Here is a 24,592-nt window from a genome sequence, read left to right as displayed (position 1 = left end):
AATCAGCGTTCTTCCAACACTTTTACTCAGTAAATATAGCAGATTAGCCACAAGACAGAGCAGATTACCCATAAAACACCTCTGTTTCCTGGCTAGCAGCCAACTCCTGGCTAGTGGCCATCTCCTGTAAAACGCTGTAAAACGCTAAAAAACACTATCCCATACAGTGAAAAAACGCTCAAATTGCTATTGAGTAAAAAGACCAGAAAACGCTTCTGCGTTTGCTTTTGCGTTTAGGGATTTGTAGAGTGAACATAGCCTCAGAGAGCTTTTCTAAACATGCCTAGCGTTTTTTGGAGCGTTTTTGTGTAGCAGATTTTATATTTTGTTACAGTAAAGCTGTAACTGAACAGCTTCTGTAACAAAAATGCCTGGAAAACTGCTCTGATCTAACGTTTTTCAGAGCAGTTTTCCACTTTCCTATACTGTACAATGAGGCAGAAACGCTTCTGCAAACCGCAAAAATGCTGCAGGAGCCACGTTTGCGGTTTGTTAAAAACCTCAAACCGCTGGTGTGCACCATTCTATTGAGATACATTAGCCAAGCGATTTCACAGGCGGCAGCGGTTTTGAAAATGCTACCAAAAACGCTTGGTGTGCACCAGCCCTAAAAGGTTATTTCTCGCTTTAAAGTGTACCCAAGGCAGATTTGTGGACACAAACGGGCCACAGAGGCATGTTCCCATCTAAAGGACATGCCTCTGTGTCCACCCGCACCACTCTCTGTGCCCCTCTGCTCCCCACAGCCCCCCTGGAATCTTTCAACATCCGGCTCGTCGGCAATCCTAGCGCGGAATGGGCATCTTTAGCAGGAGAGGGTAGGATTGCATCGCACCACAGAAATCAGCCTTTATATGACCCTGTGCCACGGTGCAGTAACATTATATGCATAGCACCACCCCCTGGCTAGTGATGTACACCCTGCTGGGCAGGAAGTACTTTACTGGGATTCCCGTCAGTCCACGCATGTGCGCTGCCTCACATCACACTCCCGTCACACCTGCTGCATAATCCGTGCAGTAGGAACGGATTGTCTGGTAAAGTGCTGCAGCCTTTGCGTCGGCATTGCTGCAATTTGCTTAGGTCCAGGGCAATGCATCGCATCCTATTGCGTGAACTGTGCAAGTCTTCATAGACTTGCATGGCCTTTGCGGCAGGGAAGTGGCGACACAGTGTGCAAGTGGCCTCACAGTTCTTCATCACTGTAGAAACAGAATATTTAATTTCTATACCTTCTGAAAGCTGATTTTCATTAATGAACATTTTCCTAAAGTTAGGGTTGGTTTAATGGGCCCTTTAATTATTTCCTAACTATCCTGAAACCTGGTCTCTCTCTGGCTGGGAATACAGGTGCCATTTATATTCCACAGCAGCTAGGAAACAATAGTAATTTTTTTTGCCACAGGCGTATGTCCCTTTTGTGCTGCAATGTGACCACAAACAAATTACGAGATGAATGCGTTAAAGTTCCCATCTAGCCAAAACAAATATAAAAATCTTATGTATGTGCTGTCAGGTTAAATCACGTTCTGGCTTCTTACGTCTCTCAGGGGCTCTAGACACAAGATATATACAGTACATCTAAATTTACCGGCCAGCTAAAGTACTTTTGTGAAGTTTGTATTTATTTTATATGTATGTTTATACCTATATTATACGCATGTTGAATACGAAAGTAAACTGCAAGAATCTTTTGGAGTTTAATCCCTCTTTCTTCCTCATTTGTCCTTTGTTTAAAAGCGTACCTGAAGGAATGTGTGACATGATGAGATAAACATAGGTACATATAATACTAGCCCTTGTAACAAAATCTCTGAAGTCCGTTTCTCTTTTTTAGTAGAGCGAGAGTCAAAAAACCCCACAAAAACTTGAGTTAAATATCTATGCAAAACACCTTATCAAATTCAGTCTTTCAGTTTCCTGAAAAGTAAATTGAAGCTAAAACAGTGACAGTCTAATGGCTTAAGTTTTAAGATTGCATCAGACTGAACATAGAAATATGAGATGTATGCCCATGTTACTAATGTTGTATTTCTCATCCTTGCTACACATAGAAATAATGATTCCATAAGTTTATTTGCACTTCAGGCTCCCTTTAAAGGGACTCCGAGCAGTGCAGAAAGTATGGAAAGCTGCATATCATTTTAAAGCTCTTCCAATGATATATAAACCGCCGCCCTACGCCTTTTAGTTTTCGCTATTTTCGAGATTGAATTTGCCATGGCCGCGATTTCGAACGCGAAAATAGAGAAAACTAAAAGGCGTAGGGTGATGATTTAGGTGTCGGCAGAAAGAGGAGAAAGGGAGCTTTAAAATGATATGCATCTTTCCATAGTTACATTGTATTACACAGGGCGACTTTTTCTGCTAAATGGAGCTGCTGACTTTGAGAAAAAGTCACCCTGTGTAATACAATGTAACTATGAAAAGATGGATATCATTTTAAAGCTCTCTTTCTCCTCTTTCTGCCGACACCTAAATCATCACCCTAGGCCTTTTAGTTTTCTCTATTTTCGCGGTCGAAATCGCGGCAATGGCAAATTCAATCTCGCCACTGCAATTTCAATCGCGAAAATAGCAAAAACTAAAAGGCATAGGGCGGCGGTTTATATATCATTGGAAAGAGGAGAAAGAGAGCTTTAAAATGATATGCATCTTTCCATAGTTTCTGCACTGCTCGGAGTCCCTTTAAGTGTGATGTAGACATTTGTGTAGTTCTGAACTAAAAATGTGTTCATGAAACTTAAAACTTCCAATGCCTCAAATTTTGAAAATGTATTTTCAACTGCTTACATGAAAGAAAAGTCACAATGGCAGAAAAACCAAAAGTGCCTTGAATAATGAAAATATAATAAATTGCTCCTGAATTTTTGGTGGTAAGATGCCTAGTAAATGTAACAGTGGTGTGGCTGGAGGTGTGGTGAAGGTGTGTCTTAAAGCCATACAATAAAATGTTGGGACTAATATCATGCTACAGTTGTGGGGGGAAGGGTGTGGCCACTTGGCAAAAAAACCCTCACACCTTGCATCAAGATTAAGTCATCCTTGGGAGTTACATAATTTCAATAGGTGGGGACATTTCTACCTGATAGGATAGGTCATAAAACACGTCTCTATCATATGTTTCTTGCAATCTGGTTAGATATTAAAAAAAACCAACGTGTTCATGTAACATAAAAGAAGTCTGTACAGGAGCATGGAAACAGACACTGCTATCCACTTTTCATTTTTTAACAAATGATTATTGCCTGGCCATTGCACTGACATTTTGGCTGCAAGTCTCTGAGTCACTAACCTGGAACAAGCATGCATCCAGCAGAGTAAGAACGGAGCCTTAATATCTGATCTGCATTTTCTTTCTGGGCGAGTGGCTCTGAAAATATTAAAGGCAACGGATCAGCACAACAGTCAGGTAAGTAAGAACCATCTTTAAAATAAACCAGCTATAGCAGCCCGTTAAAAGTGAAAGAGAAAAAAATAAAGCAGAGCCAGTGCTCAGTAGCTCATCATTGCTCTGCAACTCTTAGCACCTCCTACCATATACCCTAGGAAGGGATGATGTAGATTAGACCAACTTTCCTCTTCATAGCACTCATTTCCTTTATCTGCAAGCAGGGGCGTATCTGGGTAATATAGCGCCTAGGGAAACACTGTACTCTATTTTAACACTAACTTTTCCCTCTTTTAACACCTAACACTAACCTCCCACTCCGGTCCTAACCTTCCCCTCTTGACTCCTAACACTAACCTCCCACCTCTCCACTCTTAACAGAGTCTCTTAAAGACTTTCCCCTCACCATTACAGCTAATTTGTTTGAACATCAGATACGGATTAAGACCATACAGGGCCCCAGGAAAACCAATTCATATATGCCTTTTCCCCCACCCTTTCCGGTTTATTGGTTGAAAGGGTGTTAAGGCAAGTTGGAATATTTCAGTCCAACAAGCAATGTGAGACCACAATTCAATACTGCAGTAGAGGCAGTTTAAAGAGAATCTGTACTCTAAAATTCTTAGCACAAAAAGCATACCATTCTATTCATTATGTTCTCCTGGGCCCCTCTGTGCTGTTTCTGCCACTCTCTGCTGCAAACCTGGCTTGTAATTGCCAGTTTTAGGCAGTGTTTACAAACAAACTAACCAGCTTGTGATAGGCTCACATAAGCAGAGTGTGTGAGTCATACAGAGCCTGCAGGGGGCCTGGAGGGGGTGTGTATAGCTTCTAGCCAATCACAAGCAGCCCTGCACATTCCAGTCTGAGTGCCTCAGCCCAACGGAGCTGACAGAGGAGAGAAGATTAGATCATATAACAGAGATAATACAGCCACTGTGCAAGTAGGAAAGGCTGCAGTAAGCCAGACCACATTAGAACAGGCATAGGAATTTATAGGATAGAAGAACTAAGGCTGAAAACTTTGTTACAGAGGCTCTAACTTTTATCTGTAAGCTGCAAAACTGTTGTAAGACAATTGTGTTGTCCCTAGATACCAGAATTAAGAAGCATGGTTACCCAAATACCCAAATGCATAAATTGTGAAGCCATGGTCCCCTTGATATTAGAATAAAGTGGCCATGTGCCTCACAATTAAATAGTCACATGATTCCAGATAAAATAAATAAATATGTCCATGTCTCCAGATAAAAGAATTAAGTAAGCACGTGCCTCTAGATCATACTCTGGCCCTCATATCCTTTAAATTTGGCCCCCAAGTGGTTTCACCACTTTGCATTATGTTTGGCCCTCTCTAGACTACCAGGGAAGCTATATTGGAGGTGAAGCCCTAGATCACCAGGGAAGCCATATGGGGGAGGGAGGGGAAAAGCACTATTATTATTATTATTATTTATTGTATTTATAAAGCGCCAACATCTTACGCAGCGCTGCACAATAGATAAATGGGTTAACATACAGGTAGAACATACGGAAACTCACAACAAAACAAGATCATGCAAATGATTTGATAACAATACAGTGTCATAGGTCAAAATAGAGACTGTTCGAGTCTACAAGAGGGGTGGTTGCGAGTAAGATTGCATAATCAAGCTGGATACGTTAGGGAGGAGGGCCCTGCCGGAGGCTTACAATCTAAAGGGTGGGGTGGAGACAATAGGTGCGTCTTTTGAGAGGGGGTCTAACAGAACATATTATGGTGCTGGTGTAGGGGGGTATGCGAGCGTGAAGAGGTGAGTCTTGAGAGCTTGTTTGAAGGAATTAAAGGTGGGGGCGAGTCTGACGGCTGGTGGGAGAGAGTTCCAGAGAGTAGGGGCGGCCCTGGTGAAGTCCTGCAATCGTGCGTGTGACTGAGTTATGCGTGGTGCGACTAGGCGCAGGTCATTGGAGGATCGGAGGGGGCGGGCTGGTATGTGCCTGTGGACCAGATCAGAGATGTAGGTTGGGCAGGTCTTGTGCACTGATTTGTAGGCAAAGCACAGGATTTTGAAATTGATCCTAAAGCTGATGGGGAGCCAGTGTAGTGCTTTACAGAGCGGAGTTGTAGAGGCGCTGCGGTGAGAAGAATGTATCAGTCTGGCTGCCGCATTCATTACCAATTTAAATGGGTCAGTACGGTTAGAGGGGAGGCCAGATAAAAGAGAATTGCAGTAGTCTAGGCGGGAGATGACAAGGGCGTGGATAAGGAGTTTAGTGGTGTCAGGGGACAGGTAGGAGCGGATCTTGGAGATGTTGCAGAGGTGGAAGTTGCAGGATCTGGCAATACCTTGGATGTGGGCGGTAAAGGAAAGTTCAGAGTCCAGAGTAACGCCTAGACAGCTGGCTTGGGAGGTAGGGTGGATTATAGTATTTTCAATAGTGACGTGCAGATCTGGGAGGGGTGCAGCTGTGCGGGGTGGGAATATTAGAAGCTCAGTCTTGTCCAAATTAAGCTTCAGGTACCTGGCAGCCATCCAGGAGGAAATGGATGTGAGGCAGGCAGAGACTTTGTCCATGGTAGAGGAGGAGAGGTCTGGGGTGTGGAGATATATCTGGGTGTCGTCGGCATACAGGTGGTAATTTGAAGCCCATGGGAACTGTACAGGGCAGGGGGCTTCTAGTCAACGGAACTGTATAGGGTAGGGTGGGCCACTAAACAACAGTGAACTGTATAGGGGAGTAGAGGAGGGCCACTAGACACCAGGGATCTGTATAGGGGAGTGCATAGGGCCACTAGACACCAGGGAAATGTATAGGGAAGGGAGGGGCCACTAAACACCAGGGAACTGTATATTGGAAGGCGGGGTGCCACTAGAAACCAGGGAACTGTATAGGGGAAGGAGGAGGGGCACTAGACACCAGTATAAAGAGGCTTCCCCCACAGCAATCCAGTATGGGACCCCTGAAAGTCCTTCAGGCTCCAGTGGAAAAAGACAAGCCCGATTGGGTCTGCTCTACTGCGCAGTCTCAAGTCGTCTGCTCAGTAGAGAGGACCCAATCGAGCTCGGCTATTTCTGCTGAGCCCGAGAAAAGACGCTAGCGTGCAGGCAGGTGACAATCATTATTATTGCTTTGGATAGTTTGGGGTTTCATAGTTGGATTGGGGTGGCACAGAAGGATGCAGAGGCTTTCCCCTCCCAAGATAAGTATCTTGTTTTTTTTTATTAAAGTTATGGATTAACTTTAAAGGAATCATCAGCCAAATTATAAAAAAAAACTGACTTACTTACTTGGGGCTTTCTCTAGCCCTTTGCAGCTGACTAGCCCACGCTGACAACTCCGCTCACCGTCGCCGGCCCGGGGGCCCACAATGTCATCCTCACTGCGCCTGCGTGAAGCGCCGATGTCCATCAATCCCATGTTGTACACCGCGTACTGTGCAGGCGCAGTAAGCCATGGACAACGTGGCCTTGATTGACAGCGGCGCAGACGCAGTAGAGGACCCCTTGCGAGTGGGGAGCCCGGGACGGCAGCGGAGAGCGGAGCTGTGGCATGGGACAGTCGGCTGCAAGGGGCTAGAGAAAGCCCCAGGTAAGTAAATCGTAAATTTGGCTGATGATTCATTTAAGCTAATCTCTACACTGGTACTATGCATTTTATTTATTTAATTTACCTTCAGTAGTGCTTTAAGCATTTTCTTTTGTGTTTCTCAATGATAACGCGTACGGCAACTGTCTGTTGGTCTGATGCTTGGCAATCAGCCGACAGGCCATGCCACAAATGTAATCCTTCAAAGAAATGCTAGAGGGGATTCAGTCCCTCATAACTGAAATATCAGAACCTTTGAAATATGCATGAAAGAAGATGAATAATGAATGGAAGTTTGTCATGCCACCTAAATATTTTCCTCCCGTGGGAAGATGCTTGTGCCCTGATTTGACAGCTTAGCGAATCCGGATTTGTGTAAGAGAAGGTCAGTAGGCGACGCTACTAGAATAAACTTTTCAATGCCGTTTTGGTGTGGTCACATCATATTAATAGTATCAGACCGCTAAAAGTGCCCCGTCAGGCACATCACAGATCAGATGACGATGGTGTCACCTCTCCAGCATTCCTGGAAGCAAAGAAATTAAATACTAGCAACTCATCACAGGAACAGCAATCAAAGGCCGTGGCTGCATCACAGGCATAGCTCCGCTTCAATTACCAGCGCTTTAACATACTGCTGGCTGCGCTGTGTACATTATGGAATAATCCTATACATAAACAGACAGATAAACGGAAAGATAAACAGATTAAGTGGATACATGTACGCTAATCTTCTCCGCACATATGCCTGCTATTCTAGTCATGGATGGGACCTTTTGATTGTCACATCAGGAATCACTGGAGCCCTCAAAAATTGTGCCTGTGTAAACAAAGTGAATGGGGTATATCAGTAAGCTACAGCTAAAGCGGACCTGAACTCAGAACTTCCTCTCTGCTCTAAAAGATAAGCAACAGCATAAAGACCTTTAAAGAAAAAACATTTCTCTGTTACGGCTGATACAAATTCTGCAATAAATGTGCAGTGTGTCTACTACCTGCTTTCATGGAAGCAGACATAGGCTTAACATCCTGTGTTTACAAATTAACTGCTCTGCCGAGACATCCAGCTGACACAGCTGAGAGATCAAATTACACTGGTGATTAATCACAGAGGATGGGGAATTAGACAGGCTAAACGCTCTAAATACATACAGGGTGCATTTCTCTATGTTTTCCTTCTGTTCTGAGTTCAGATCCACTTTAAGTTTCCATGTGCAGGGATTACATGGTGATTTAACAAGCTACAGAAGGGTAGCGCACCTTGCACAATTAGCACAACCAGGGGTGCCTCTAGCTATTTTGCCACTCCAGGCGAGAAAACCTGTGACACCCCCCCATGAAAATAATCATAATGTGGCAGCATTTCACCAAAAAATAATCATAATACGACAGTGTTTCACCAGAAAATAATCGTATTGCAGCAGCTTTTTACCAGAAAATAATCGTAATGTAGCAGTGTTTCACCAGAAAATACAGGTATTGCAGAAGTGTTTCACCAGAAAATAATCGTAATGCAGCAGCGTTTCACCAGAAAATAATCGTAATGCAGCAGCGTTTCACCAGAAAATAATTGTAATGCGGCAATGTTTCACCAGAAAATAATCATAATGCGGCAGCATTTCACCACTTATTTTGGCAGCATTGCACCAGATAAATACATGTAAGTGCGGCAGCGGTTCACCAGAAAATACACAATGCGAGCAGCGTTTCACATGAAAATACACGTAATGTGGGCAGAGTTTCATCAGAAAATACACAAAGGCATGGCTCCACTTTCATGAGGCACAAAGGGGGACAGAAGAAGTTAAAAAGGAGGACACAAGGAGGCACAAGGGGGACAGAAGGAGTCACAATGGGGGACATAATGAGACACAAACGAGGATAGAATGGGGTACAGGGGGAAAGAAGAAGGCATGAGGGCCAAAAGGAGCTCACAAAAAAGGACATAAGGAGGCACAGGGGGCAGAAGGAGGCACAGGAGTAAAGAACAAGGCACAGGGGTACTGAAGGAGGCACAAAGGGGCAGAAGGAGGCACAATGGGAACAGCAAAAAAAGCACAAAGTGGGGCAGAAGGAGGCACAAAGGGGAACAGAAGGATGCACAATGGGGTACAGAAGAAAGCACAAAAGGGGGGCAGAATAAGGCAGAGGGTGTGTAAGGAGGCACAGGGAGACAGAATGAGGCAGAGGGGGACAGACAGAGCCACAAGGAGACAGAAGAAGCCACAAAGGGGCACAGAATGAGGCACAGGGGGACAGAGGGAGGTGCAGGGGACAGAGGAGGCACATGAAGACAGAATAAGGCACAAAGGGAGACAGGAGGCGGCACAGAAGAAGGCAGAGTGGGACTGGAGGAGAAATGGGGGGGGGGGGGGGGTTCGGGGCAGGGTAGCACAAGGGGACCATGAAAGGCACAAGGAGACATAAGGAGACACGGGGACAGAATGAGGCACAAAGGGGGACAGAAGGAGGCAGATTTGGTACAGGGAGACAGAAGAAGGCACAAAGGGGCACAGAATGAGGCACAGGGAGACAGACGAAGGCGCAGGGTACAGAGGAGGCACATGGAGACAGAATCATGCACAAATGGAGACAGAAGGAGGGACAGAAGGAGGCAGAGTAGGACTGGAGGAGGAACGGGGGGGGGGGGGGGCAGAAATAGCACAAGGGGACAAAGAAAGGCACAAGGAGACAGAAGGAGGCACAAAGGGAGACAGAAGGAGGCACAAAGGGAGACAGAAGGAGGCATAAAGGGAGACAGAAGGACAAACAGGGGGCAGACATGTCACAAGGGACTGAAGGTGGCATAAGGAAACAGGAGGCACAAAGAGGGAAAAAAGGGTGCACAAGGCACAAGGGGACACAGTGGCAGCTGCCTGCAACTTACGCTAAGCAGATGCAGCAGAAGTAAGTAATAGAACATCCACAGGGTGGGGCTTCATTCAAGGGGCGGGGCTTAATCCAGCAACATGGTGCCCTCAGGACCAATGGCACTGCAGGAAATGGCCTGTACTGCCTATGCCTAGAAGCGCCCCTGAGCGCAACTCGCATTACTTAGATGACGCTTACACTACCAAGGTACTGTGCGCTATTTTACTTGCTACTGGTAATGTACGCATAACCTAGTTAATGCACTCTACCTTACTGTTGAGATTACCAGTAAAATTGCCATTGCCTCCCTGCTCATGACATGCTCCAATGTCTGCCATTAGGTGGCAAATGTTTGCAACCCTTAGGGCCTGTTTCCACTACATGCGGATTCTGGATGCAAATAAACTGACTCCAATGAATGCCTCTGGGCCTGTGCCCACTAAATGCGATTTTTCTGATGCAGATTTCCCATAGGCATTCATTGGAGTCAGTTTTCTCCATCCAGTATCCACATGTAGTGGAAATAGGCCCTTACCTGGTTAAATCTAATTGGAGTGGTATTGCCGACAGGTTACTAAAGGTGCTCAAACACATATCGATTTTTCTATTTCCATTTTCCCCTAGAGCCTTCCTGGTCCTGTCTCCATGTCCCCGTTCCCTTGCTCTCCCCCATTCAAAATGTGTGGGACTCCTCCTATCTAAGTCTTTTTTTTTAGGTCCTTTCAGGTTCTCTTTCATGACCAGTGTCGCAGAGCGTATTTTGCCTCAGGCGGCAAAACGGGCTCAAATCAATACTGCTGTCTTAAAGATTACAGTATTCATCATTTTGTCAGGAGATTTGACGACTGTAATGTTAGAAACTGTTACAGCAGAAAAAACAAGATGCCTTTTGTTCCGAAATGTTGTCAGTCAAGCCAGCAGGTGGAACATTAAAAATGTCTGTTATTTGTATGATTAATTATGTTCCTTTTAATATTTTTTTTTTCAATTAAAAAACATGCATAATGATACATTCTATATAAGTTAAACAAAAAATCTATTTCTTTTTCTTCTTAGAAACATTGTGGAAAGAATATTTCTGTTACTATTTACTGTTCTAAGGATTCAGAAAAGAATAACTTATGTGATGTCCTTGACAAGAGGCTGAGCTGAAGATTGTTCACCAGAAAGAAAAACTGTTTAAGTGACATGACTAAAACTGTTACAGGGCAATTTACCGCAGGTGTTTTTCTTCTTGTTCGGCGCAGGGAACTATATATGAAGGTACATTAGATCACTTATAACGGAAAAGTAACTCCAAATGAATATATTTCATTTCAGATGTGGCACCTTGTAGTAAATGTGCCTTTGATTCATGCCGGGATCGGCGTATTAACTCGGCAGGCAGCTTCATTCCAGCCGTGGCAGAAATGTCACACTGCCTGCTAATTTCGGGACATCACGTTCTGGTGTCTATGAGATGATAACCCCTCCTGGATTCATGTCTGGCACTTCTAACATGTGCCATGTGACAAGTTTCCTCTGTGGCATGCCGTGCTTCCCCAAGATCACCCGTATTACATTCTCTAACCTCTGTTATGAATTTTATTTACGTAGCTTCTTATACTCTTCTGTTCCACTTTTCCATCCATTTAGACTTTCTCTTGGTCTGACTAACATGATACGACTTCCATTAAGATGTAGCCTTTCTGAATAACAATGTAAAATTTGGCAAAGCTTATCTGATTTTAGAAAAATGCAGGACGAGTTCTGACTAGTTCAACACTGCCCTATATCTCTTAACCTCCTTGTGACCGCCTAACGCCGATTCGTGGACACAAGGTGGCTGCCCCAGGACTGCGTAATGCCGATTGGTGTCAAGTCAAGGGAGTGGTTTGCTGGGGATCATCCCCGCTTGAACGACAGAGCTCTGCTCTGTTAACAGTCTGCCAGTGGCGATCAAGGCTAGCAGACTGTTAGAGGGCGAAAACAATAGAGGGACAGTTAGAGACAAGTCTATATATTCTGTAAAGTGCTGCGGAAGAAGTCAGCGCTATAAATACTAAATAATGAAATTAGGCAACAAAAGCTAAAGTAAACCTGTACATTGCTGCCTGCATTTCATTTGTGTTGGTATAGAGTTTCATTTGTACTTGAATAGTTTACATATTGCAGAAGCAAAAAATTAATCCTACCAAAAATGCGGGTGCATGACCTATTGGTTGGTGTTTACCCAATACTCACCCGAGTGACAGGACTGTCCCCAGTACAGCGTTGCAGTAGATCACAGCACTGTACAATGTAAATAGACGGCGGTTTCGCCATCTAACAGTCTGGGAACAGCTGTTTTAATCAACTCAACAGGTGAAAAATAGCAGTTCTCTGCAGTTGGTTTGTGGACAACAAAGGTGCTCAGTGAGGACCTGCGGCTGTGCATTGTGGCTGCCTACAAGTCAGGAAAGGGCTAAAAGACCATTTCTAAATGTTTTAAAGTTCCAGTGGCTACAGCGCAAAGTATTATTAAAAAATACAAAAATCTCGGAGGACGTGGTCAGAAGCCAAAAGAGACACCTGTGATGGCCAGGAGGATAGTGAGAGAGGTGAAAAAAATCCAAGGATCACCACCAAGGCCATCCTGGTGAATCTGGACTCTGCTGGTGGCAATGTCCCAAGGCAGACAATCCAATGGACAGTGCACACTGCTGGGTTCTACGGATGTAGACCAAGGAAGATGCCACTTCTCCAAATAAAGCACACAAATGCTTGCTTGACCTTAGCAATTTCTCATCTGGACAAAGAAGAAGACTTCTGGTCTTCTGTGTTATGGTCAGATGAAACAAAAAGTGAATTGTTTGGTCACAATGATGTTTCCTTCATTTGGCGTAACAAAGGAGAAGCCTTCAACCCAAAGAACACTATCCCCACTGTCAAACATGGTGGTGGGAACTTAATGCTTTGGGGATGTTTTTCAGTCAATGGATCAAGGAACCTAATCACAGTAAACGGCACCATGAAAAAGAGCAATACGTGAGGATTCCTAAACCACAACATCAGGTAGTCTGCAGAGAAACTTGGCCTTGGGCACCAGTGGACATTTCAGCATGACAATAACCCAAAACACACAGCAAAAGTGGTGAAGAAGTGGTTAGCAGAGAACAACATTAATGTTTTGGAGTGGCCCAGCAAGAGTTCTGACTTGAATCCAATTGATAATTAGAGATGGCCCGAACGGTTCGACCGCAAACTTATTCGCCCCAAACTTCGGTGGTTCGCGTTCGTGGTGAACCTCGAACTATATGCGAGTTCGACCCGCCACCTATACTACATCATTAGGGTCAACTTTGACCCTCTACATCACAGTCAGCAGATACAGGGTAGCCAATCAGGCTACACTCCCTCCTGGAGCCCCCCTCCTCCCTTATAAAACACAGGCAGCGCCAGCCTTTTCACTCACTCGTGTGGCTGCAGTAATTAGAGAAGGGAGAGAACCTGCTGACATAATACAATACAATACAATAACATTTGTAAAGCGCTTTTCTCCCATAGGACTCAAAGCGCATTGGGAAAGCTTAGTTAGGTGCTTGTGTTAGGCTTATTAGGTTGCTCCTTCTTGCTGATACTTATTGCTGAAAAGCATTCCTCATCCTCAACAGCTCTTTTGAGAGCTAATGTTGTTCTTGTGATCTATTTTTTTTGTGTGTCTGTCCCACAGACACTTGTGTTGCATATACAGCCCTGTCAGGCAGTCGCAGCTGCTGGACCTTGGCCCCTTAGTAATTCCTACTGTGCCACTGCCAGGCCCAGCACATTCAGTGACTACCTGTGTGTGACAGCTGCACATTTGTAATACCAATCACTGCATACCCACCTGTTCAGTGCACCTACCTACCTACGTGAGCGCACGCAGTGTTATATTATATACCAGTCACTGCACCTGTTCACGGTACCTGTGTGTGTGTGTGTGACAGCTGCACATTTGTAATACCAATCCCTGCATACCTGTTCAGTAGTGCACCTACCTATGTGACCGCAAGCAGTGTTATATTATATACCAGTCACTGCACCTGTTCACGGTACCTGTGTGTGTGTGTGTGCGTGCGTGTGTGTGTGTGTGTGTGTGTGTGACAACTGCACATTTGTAATACTAGTCATTGCATAATTGTTCACAGTACCTGTGTGACCGCATGCTGTGTAATATATCAGTCCGTGCATACCTGTTAACTGCACCTGTGTGACAGCTGCACATTGTATTGTAATACCAGTCACTGCATACCTTTCACTGCACCTGTGTGACTGCACAGTGTATTAGTCAAGTCAGTGCATACCTTTCATTTCCCCAAGATTGTCAGGATGTGGTTGACTATTTAACACAAAACACCTCATCTTCCGCAGCCAGCAGCGCTACTACAAGCACCACATCCACTGCATTTGACACTTCGCAGGAGTTATTTGGTGGGGAAATCACTGACTCACAGACATTATTGTTACAAGATGAAGGCGCTAAGCAAGTTACAACACCTCATATGTTTGAGTTAGGACATAAGGTGTGAGGAGGAGGAGGATGAAGTACCTGCTGTTGGTGCAGTTTATGAGGTGTCTGAGGCAAGAAAAGCTGGGGAGGATGATTATGATGATTATGCTGATACGGATGTCACGTGGGTTCCCAATAGAGGAGATGAACAGGGAGACAGTTCAGAGGGGGAGTCAGAGAGGAGTAGGAAGAGACGAGTTCCTGAAAGAAGCAGGGGGAGCTCATCGTCAAAAACAGCCGGTGGCAGTGTCCGGCGCAATGTATCGCCACCTATGGACAGCCAGCCAACATGCCCTTCAACGTCAGCTGCTGATGCTGATGCCACCATAGTGCCCACACCCCTGGGCTCAGCGGTGTGGACATTTTTGTGTGTGTCTGCCTCAGATCAGAGCAATGCAACCTGTTCTTTCTGCCACCAAAAATTGAGCTGTGGAAAGGCCAACAGCCGCGTAGGGACAACTGCCTTACGAAGGCACATGGAGAAAAGGCACAAACTGCAATGGGAAGACCATCTGAGGAAAAGCAGCACACAAACGCAAAGCCACCCTCCTTCTCCTCTTCCTCCTTCAGGTGCATCATCTTCAGCTGCTTTCTCCCTTGCACCTTCACAATCACAGCCACCCTCCTCCACTCCGCCTCTCACCTTCAGCGGTCCCTGCTCCTCTGCACACAGCAGCAGCCAGGTGTCCGTGAGGGCAATCTTTGAGCGGAAGAAGACAATGTCTGCCAGTCACCCCCTTGCCCGGCGTCTGACCGCTGGCTTGGTGGTACTGTTAGCTCGCCAGCTGTTACCATACCAGCTGGTGGACTCTGAAGCCTTCCGAAAATTTGTTGCCATTGGGACACCACAGTGGAAGATACAAGGCCGCAATTATTTCTCAAAAAAGACGATACCCAAACTGTACCGTGAAGTTGAAAGGCAAATGGTGTCATCTCTGGCACACAGCGTTGGGTCAAGGGTGCATCTGACCATGGATGCCTGGTCTGTCAAGCACCGTCAGGGCAGGTACATTACTTACACAGCCCATTGGGTCAACCTGGTGACCGCTGGCAAGCAGGGAGTACGTGGCTGTGCAGCGGACCTAGTTGTGACACCTCCACGGCTTTCAGGCAGGCCTCCTGCCACCTCCTCTCCTCCTGCTACATCCTCTTCGCTGTCCTCCTCAACGGCTGAGTGGCAGTTCAACTCTACTGGTGCTGCAATCTCCTCTCCAGCTACACAGCCCTAGCTCCCTAGGGCCTATGCTGCATGCCAGGTACGACAATGTCACGCCATCTTAGACATGTCTTGCCTCAAAGCGGAGAGTCACACTGGAGCAGCTCTCCTGGCTGCTCTGAACAAACAGGTGGATCAGTGGCTGACCCCACACCAACTGGAGATTGGCAACGTGGTGTGTGACAACGGCAGCAATCTCATTTCGGCTTTGAATTTGGAAAAGTTGACACATGTACCCTGCATGGCACTGTGCTGAATCTAATAATTCAGAGATTTGTGTCTATGTACCCAGGCTTACAGGACGTCCTGAAGCAGTCCAGGAAGGTGTGTGGGCATTTCAGGCAGTCTTACACGGCCATGGCACGCTTTGCCGATATTCAGCGGAGAAACAAATTGCCAGTGAGACGCTTGATTTGCAACAGCCTGACTCGCTGGAATTCAACGCTCCTGATGTTCAACTGCCTGCTACAACAGGAGAAAGCCGTCAAACAGTATCTCTACAACTACAGTCAAAGGACATGCTCTGGGGAGATGGGGATGTTCTGGCCGAAGTACTGGACACTCATGCGAAATGCCTGCAGGCTCATGCAGCCGTTTGAGGAGGTGACAAACCTGGAGAGTCGCAGTGAAGGCGCCATCAGCGACTTGATCCCATATGCTTTCTTCCTGGAGCAAGCCGTGCGTAGAGTGGTGGATCAAGCTGTGGAGGAGCGTGAACAGGAACAGGAACAGGAGGAAGAGTCATGGGATCAATTCTCAGCAGAAGCAGATGATTCCTCAACACCCGCGTCAGCACAGAGGGAGGAGGAGGCGGAGGAAGAGTCGTGTGGGGAAGAGGAGTCAGATGATGAGGAAGGTTTTTTTGAGGAGGAGGCAGAAGAACAACCACAGCAGGTGTAGCAGGGGGCTTGTGCTGCTCAACTTTCCCGTGGTATTGTTCTTTGCTTGGGGGAGGAGGAGAACTTACCTGACATCACTGAGGAAGAGCAAGAGGCGATGGATAGTACGTCTTCATCCAAATTTGTGCAGATGGCGTCTTTTATGCTGTCCAGCCTGTTGAGGGACACCCGTTTAAAAAAACTCAAGGGGAATGAGCTGTACTGGTTGGCCACGCTACTAGACCCTCGGTATAGGCACAAAGTGGCGGAGATGTTTCCAAATCACCAGAAGGCAGAAAGGATGCAGCACTTGCAGAACAAGCTGGCAACTATGCTTTACAATGTGTTTAAGGGTGATGTCAGAGCACAACGGAATAAAGGTGCCACTGCCAGTAATCCTCCTCCTCCCATGTCCATGCAGGCAAGGACAGGACGTTCTAGCGATCTTATGGTGATGTCGGACATGCGGACATTCTTTAGTCCAACGTCTTGCCTTAGCCCTTCTGGATCCACCCTCCACCAACGCCTTGACTGACAGGTAGCCGACTACCTGGCCTTAAGTGTGGATGTAGACACTGTGAGCAGCGATGAACCCCTGGACTACTGGGTGCGTAGGCTTGACCTGTGGCCAGAGCTGTCACAATTTGCCATCCAACTTCTGTCTTGCCCTGCCTAAAGCGTCCTGTCAGAAAGGACCTTCAGCAGCTGTCACTGAGAAGAGAAGTCGCCTAGGTCACAAAAGTGTTCAGTACTTCACCTTTATCAAAATGAATGAGACATGGATCCCGGAGGGCTACTGCCTGCCCGAAGACTAAGTCAGTCCCCACACACAGCATCTCTGCCTGCACGCCGTGTGACTGCCTGCCCCATGACTAAGTCGGTCCCCACACAGCATCTCTGCCTGCAGGTCGCTTGACTGCCTTCTCCGCCACCACCAACAGGGTCCAGGACTTTAGGCGGATTCCTGAATTTTTAAGGCCGCTGCCAGCCTTTCTGGTGCGTGTACATGCCTGCCTAATTTTTCTGGCTGCAGTGCAGCTGCAACAACAAAACAAAAGGCATGTACATGTGTCAATTCCCCTTCGTGATTGGTACCTTGCCGGGGTGAAGGGGCTTGTGTACGACAATGAAGCAATGACTGCCGGCTATATGAGTGTCTTGGGCGGGGGAAGGCATACCTAAGACAATAAGGTCGTTGCTTCATTGTGTACAGACCAAATTCGATCAGCTGGACAGTCACTGTTCTGTCATTGAGCTACCTCAGCCCGGCGACCATATAGGCTGGAAAGCCGCCATCACCTGCACTCTCGTCAAGGTGCGCACCTGTCCAGCACGGCCGTCACTACACAGCTGTGTGCAGTGCGTTACACAGTGAGTTTGGTGTATCAGTGTAAAGCAGTACACTAATTACACTACCTGATTGATGTATACACATGCAAGATGTTTTAAAGCACTTTAGGCCTCCAATTTAGCATGCTATGTGATTTCTGCCCTTAAAACGCTGCTGTGCGTCACATCCAGATTTTTCCCCAGGACTTTTGCCGTGTATCCCATTCCGGCATGCAAAAACTCAGATGTTAGACCCCTTGAAATATCTTTTCCATCACTTTTGTGGCCAGCATAAATGTTTCTAGTTTTCAAAGTTCGCCTCCCCATTGAAGTCTATTGCGGTTTGAAAAGTTTGCGCGAACCAAACTTTTTGCGGAGGTTCGCGAACCTAAAATCGAAGGTTCGAGCCATCTCTATTGATAATCTGTGGAGGGAGCTAAAGATTGGGGTGATGGCAAGAAGACCCTTCAACCTGAAAGATTTGGAGCTCATTGCGAAAGATGAATGGCAAATAATACCTGTGGAGACATGCAAAAAGCTGGTCTGCAATTATAGGAAGTGTTTGATTGCTGTAATAGAGGCTTTTCTATTGATTATTGAGAAGGGTATGAATAATTTTGGACTGGGCACTTTTTGCTCCAATGTAAATAAAAGCTGAGAATATTTTTTTCCCCACAATAATGTCTCTTTGATTTAAAAATTATATTTTGGGAGACACCTATGTCATTTCCAGTCAAAAAATTACTTGCTGGTTGAATAAAAGTAACTTTAAGTCAAAATTTGCCAGGGGTATGAATAATTATGGGCAGCACTGTATCTTTGTTGCTTACATTTACAGTAGGTAGTAAAAAAAATGACAGATCTGACAGGTTTTGAACTAATGCAACTCCTCATGGGGGATTCTCAGGGTTTCCTTTATTCTTTACTAAATAATTTTACTAGAAGGATATCTACAGAGACACTCTTTTTCAAAGTTGGACTGTGCCATTCCTATCCAGAGAGTGTTTTTGTGAATAAAGGCATGCTTGAGAATCCCCCATGAGGAGATGGATTAGTCCAAAACCTGCCAGGTTTTACTACCTACTGTAAGTGACAGCAACATAGGAAAAAAAAGTAATTGATAGTTCATATTATTCTGAAACAAGTGCAGATCTTTATTGTATGCATATGCATGAATTTTAAATGTTCACTTGTTTGTAGTGGAACCGCACTCAAATGGCCAAATCCCTTTAAAACCGGGATCCGATGTGCTGGACATTCCCTCTGGGTACCGCCAGGATAAATGCAGGCAAACAAACGATAGAGATCTGCAAAATCTTCAAATAGTTTTCAAAACTTTATTATCAAAAAGTTAAAACATAATGCTATCAGCAGCAACAGTCAGGTGTTTCGGGCTCCTGCCCTTCTTCAAGCTGCCCAGCAGGGCAGGTGGCTTGAAGAAGAGCAGGAGCCCGAAACACCTGACTGTTGCTGCTGATAGCATTATGTTTTAACTTTTTGATAATAAAGTTTTGAAAACGATTTGAAGATTGTGCAGATCTCTATCGTTTGGCTGAATTTTAAATGTTTACATTTTTCTGAGTTGAGGTCCTTTAAGGCTAGTTGCTCTGGGCAATCCTTCTACTTCTGCTTCAGATTTTCTCACACTTAATAAATTAGCCTTAGTGTGCTTTGCAAGCTATGCAACACAACTGCACCCTGTATTTGTTTCTTTAAAAAAAAGTTTAAAGTGGACCTGAACTTTTGCAGAGGACAGAAGGAAAACAAAGATAAATGCACCCTGTATGTATGTAGAGAGTTTAGCCTGTCTAATTCCCCCTCATCAGTGACTAATCACCACCATAATTTGATCTCTCAGCTGTGTCAGCTCAGGAATCTCCTCTGCCATGGCAGATCGGCTAATTTGAACGCACAGTATGTTAACAATATGTCTGCTTCCATAAAAGCAGGACGAAGACCCACTGCAGATTTGTTGCGGGAATTGTATCAGCTATAACAAATAAATGAGAGAGAACACTGAGAGCCCAATATAGTGCAGTATGTACTGAATTGATGTGGGTGATGAGAGGCAAGTATGTAAAGTTATACTCACAAACATGGGTTACCACTAAGGCAACCACTGTAGATGCAGGTGGGGAGATTAGACCTGTGTCCACTCAGGATTAAGAAGTCGCTCTCTGTAGATCTGAAAACAAGGGGTTAACACAGGCAGTGGTGGACTTACCCCCTCCAAGCAGACACAAAAAACAGGTTGATATTATAACAACAAGCAAATGTATTCATATATACACTCCAAAGGGTCATGGCAACGTGTTTCGCCATTGCGGCCCCGCTTCATCAGGCAATAGGGGATGGAGCATACAGCAACAAGTGTCTATGTCTCAGCCTAGCTCCTCTGTTTGTGTCTACGTCCACCACTGCCTCCCCGTTTTAAAGAAAAAATGTTTAGCTACTTTTATCCTTTTGGCACCTCTGTTCATTTCCACATTATAACAAATTAATGTTTTTCTTTAAATGTTATTATGCTGTTGCATATATTTTAGAGCAGAGAGGAAGTTCTGAATTCAGGTCCATTTTAAACACAGACCACTACAATATACAACACTAAACTGGAAACATTTCACATACAGTTGACAAATACCCGATACTCTTTCTGCCCATGTATGCACCCTATACTTCCTGCCATGTATGCACCCTATACTTCCTGCCATGTATGCACCCTATACTTCCTGCCATGTATGCACCCTATACTTCCTGCCATGTATGCACCCTATACTTCCTGCCATGTATGCACCCTATACTTCCTGCCATGTATGCACCCTATACTTCCTGCCATGTATGCACCCTATACTTCCTGCCATGTATGCACCCTATACTTCCTGCCATGTATGCACCCTATACTTCCTGCAATGTATGCACCCTATACTTTCTGCCATGTATGCACCCTATACTTCCTGCCATGTATGCACCCTATACTTCCTGCCATGTATGCACCCTATACTTCCTGCCATGTATGCACTGCAGCTTGCGCAATGAACACAGATTCTATCCTTATCAGATCCCCGCTTGGCACTGAAAAGCACAGAATATGAGATATTTTCCAAGATGGTAAAGTTCTGACCTCTGGATATCTGAGTTAATCGCTTGTGATTGTATAGCTTATTTACCTTGCTCTTATCTGAAAATTGATAATAATAGTAAGCGTAATTAAAAGGGTGCTAAGCGCTCCTTCTTACCTGGGCTTATGAGATTAAACCGTGATGTTGTTTCGGCATTCAAGCAATTTGCGAGCTGTTAAATTTAGAGATAAACAGTCTTGCTTTCGGTCGGGATCCTTTGTGGTGCGGGATGCTAGGAGACCGCAGCCGGAGCGATAACACTGAACAAATTGCACGTAATTGCTCACTAGCTCTAATTACTGACCAGATCATGTGTGCGGCTTGATTCCAGAGAGAGCAGAACCAGCCTGTTAGCTTCCAATACACACAAAACAATGGCTGTGAGGTTATAAATAGCCGGGTATTCTTAGCAGAGAATGCACGTTACAATAGCAAACTAAAATAGATGACATCCTTGTGGGGTTTGAATGAGAAGTGTAGCACATCATAGATTCGAGCCCAGTGTGTACCCATCACTGTCACACAGAGGAGACCTAGGGCGACAACATACAGGTGTATCATGACAGCAAATGAGGCAGCTGAAAAATGACAACACAAAAAGTCTGAAGGTATAAAAGATACCTTCCTGGATTGCAGATTTCCTCTTCCTCCTACTCCCTTCAAAAACCTGCCAAGTTGTTGCTGCCAGTATCCCCACTGTTCTCTGGTAACTTAAAGGCCACCAGGTTTGCTACAATGTGTCACTGAAAAGAATTGAGGCACTTGCAGTGGCATAACCTACCCCCCCCCCCCCACTTCCCACAAGATTCAGCAGGCCACCCTACCCCCAACATAATGTTTTCTGTGTGCTTCTACCCCCCTCCCCCATTTTGCAGAGAAGCACAGGAGAGGGGGGGGGCACAACAGTGGACAGGTCCTCTTCACTTACTTTTCCATGTAGCCGCCCTGCAGCCGATCACCTAGTGGCTTCTGACACTGCATATCTTGTGAGGCGTCGGGTGCAGTTAGGTGATTGCTGCACAGTGGCTAATCTGAAGAGCAGGTGAGGCAAACTGAGACAAAGAAGTGAAGAGGACCTGTCTGCAGCCAGAACGAGGTATGAAGCTCCGCGGCGGCTGCTCTGCTATTGTTTTGCCCCTGGGTACTTGGGATGGGTGAGAACAGTTTGTGTGTGAGCAGGGGAGCAGGGGCGGAAGTAGAGAGGGTTAACTTCTGCACACTGCTCTGCATCTTCCTGACACATCCTCCTTCACAAGAGGCTCACTACTTAGTGCATTGCTCTTTACATTCTTTTGACCCTGACCCAATACCATCCAAGCGCAGACTGGTTTCTTCACATGCACTTTATTGTGGTTGCTGAACTTGGGTTTGTGTGAGTACCCTTTCTTCTTCCACTCTATATTCCAAATATTCCAAATAAACTTTATTGGCAGGATCAACTGCATTTAGCATTACCAAAGCAAAACATTAGCATTAAACTGGGGGTGAAGGGGAATAAGGGAAGGGTATAAGGGGTTAGGATATACAGTCCATAAGGGTGAGGACTGTGAAGGATGTAAGGGACAGTATGGGAGGCTGGGATTTAAAATTCATAGGGGAGGGGGGTATAGGGGGCAGTATAAAGGGTGTACAGTCCATAGGGTATCAAGTTCTTCTCAGTTGGTGGCAGGTAGTGACATATTGGGCAGCTATTTGCACGGTTGTTTCCTCTTCCCCCAGCAGGACGTTGAGTTTCCTCTCCTCATCTGTGAATGTGAAATCCGGGATGTGGGCGGAGAGTCTCTGGAAGTGGGCAGTCCTTACAGGTGCATATTTGCTGCAGTGTAGCAAGAAGTGGGCCTCATCCTCCAGGCCTCCTTAGTCACACTGCCTGCACTCATCCTGACATACTACACCCCAGGGGCTCCCGTTCCCTCTCTATGTTTTTTATCTTCTGGTACAGTCAAGGCAGGATTTATACTTTTTCCGCTCTTAGGCCAAGTGTGTTGTGGCTCCCTACCAAGTGCAGCAGCGCCCCTCCTATTTCATGTGCAGCACACTCTTCCATATGTAACATCCATGTACTGCAGCCTCTCTTTTATGAAGAGCTCCCTTTAGAATCAGCTTCCCTTTTTCATGTTTTGCTCCTGATTCGCGGCAGCCCTCTTTTTCATGTGTAAAAACCCCTATTGCATGTCCATGTGCCCCTTCAGCTGTCCAAGGCCCAGGCCTTTGCAGTCTTTCCAGAAATCTAACCCTGGGTACAGTATCTTATAAAATGTTGAAATGATGCCCACTCCCTCCATTCACTATACAGCAGTGCACTGGAATTCTCTGAGTAGCAATACACTGAACGTTTGCACTGCGACATGCAGCAGACTTATCAAAACCAGTACATGGAAAATTAACAAAACTGGGACAATTGCTTTGAGCAACCAATCAGAATCCTTCATCTTGGAAGGCATCTGCTCCTCTTTTGCGTAAGTATTGCTTCAGTTATTTTTTTTACTAGTTCTGATAAGTTTTCCTTCCTGTTTACTATTTTGTGTGTTTTTTTTAATCAGCGTGACATGTTCAACAGGAGACTTGGCAAAACGCAGATGCAGATTCAAGTGTCTTCACGTTTCCTTTGAATGAATTGTCTGTTGCTTTTATCAAGACATTTGTATTGTATCTTTTATTTTAAGTGCTGTTTTACGATAAGTGTTTAATTACGTTTCATTTTAGGACACTGAAGAGTTCTGTGTATGTCGTATTCATCTGTATCCATCTGAACACAAAAGTTCTTAGACTGTCAAGTGATTATATGGTGTGTCAACAGAGCATGTGCAATTTCATTAACAATGTATGACACAATGCTGACTGAAGAGAAGCTAGCTGCGCAGCTGTTGGAGTGCCTGTCACTTACCGACCTATTTCTTTCAATGCACTAATTGCTTTGCCTGACAATGATATTGTCACGTTTCCTATGCTTTTCATTGCACACGGACGTAATGTGTGACATGTAAGCAAATAAATGCAAATCCAAACATTCAACTGCAAGACGTCTTGTGTGATCAGAGAAGGGTGATGTCTTCCCACGCTGACGTTACAGCACAAGCCAAAAAACAATTGCATTTCAGCAGGTCCATACAGCAAGTCTTCATGGATATTATAACCAACACAATATATAATCAATGGGTTACATAGTTACATAGTTATTTTGGTTGAAAAAAGACGTACGTCCATCGAGTTCAACCAGTATAAAGTACAACACCAGCCTGCTCCCTCACATATCCCTGTTGATCCAGAGGAAGGCAAAAAAACCCTTACAAGGCATGGTCCAATTAGCCCCAAAAGGGAAAAATTCCTTCCCGACTCCAGATGGCAATCAGATAAAATCCCTTGATCAACATCATTAGGCATTACCTAGTAATTGTAGCCATGGATGTCTTTCAACGCAAAGAAAGCATCTAAGCCCCTTTTAAATGCAGGTATAGAGTTTGCCATAACTACTTCCTGTGGCAATGCATTCCACATCTTATTTTATGATAGGATAAATTACAGATTTAAAAAAACATTGAACACCCCATTCCCTCACCAATATATCATACAACTACTGATATTTTTTACTATCAATATTGTGGCATCTTCTGCAGCACTTCACAGAGTATATTGTCCTGCCACTAACTGCCCTTCAGCAGGGCAGGGATGAGGTCTTCCAGCACCTCATGCAGAGATGCCAAATAGTGC

At 45.2% G+C, this 24,592-nt stretch overlaps 1 protein-coding gene across 1 annotated transcript in view; it reads right to left on the bottom strand.

The window, feature by feature from the left end:
• The window catches only part of ZNF385B (zinc finger protein 385B), a 271,136-nt gene extending 249,994 nt beyond the window's left edge, over positions 1–21,142 (bottom strand). Inside the window, exons 1-2 of the mRNA XM_068245425.1 lie at positions 20,999–21,142; positions 3,296–3,373 (exon numbers count right to left, since the gene is read on the bottom strand). Of these exons, the coding sequence (XP_068101526.1) occupies positions 3,296–3,308 (13 nt within the window). The 5' untranslated portion in view covers positions 3,309–3,373; positions 20,999–21,142. The remainder of the gene's footprint in view (positions 1–3,295; positions 3,374–20,998) is intronic.
• Positions 21,143–24,592: the final 3,450 nt, after the last annotated feature.

Source organism: Hyperolius riggenbachi, chromosome 7 (assembly GCF_040937935.1).
Source record: "Hyperolius riggenbachi isolate aHypRig1 chromosome 7, aHypRig1.pri, whole genome shotgun sequence".
Lineage (NCBI taxonomy): Eukaryota > Metazoa > Chordata > Amphibia > Anura > Hyperoliidae > Hyperolius > Hyperolius riggenbachi.
The sequence above is the reverse complement of the archived record's forward strand: the minus strand, read 5'-3'. Positions and strand labels throughout refer to the sequence as shown.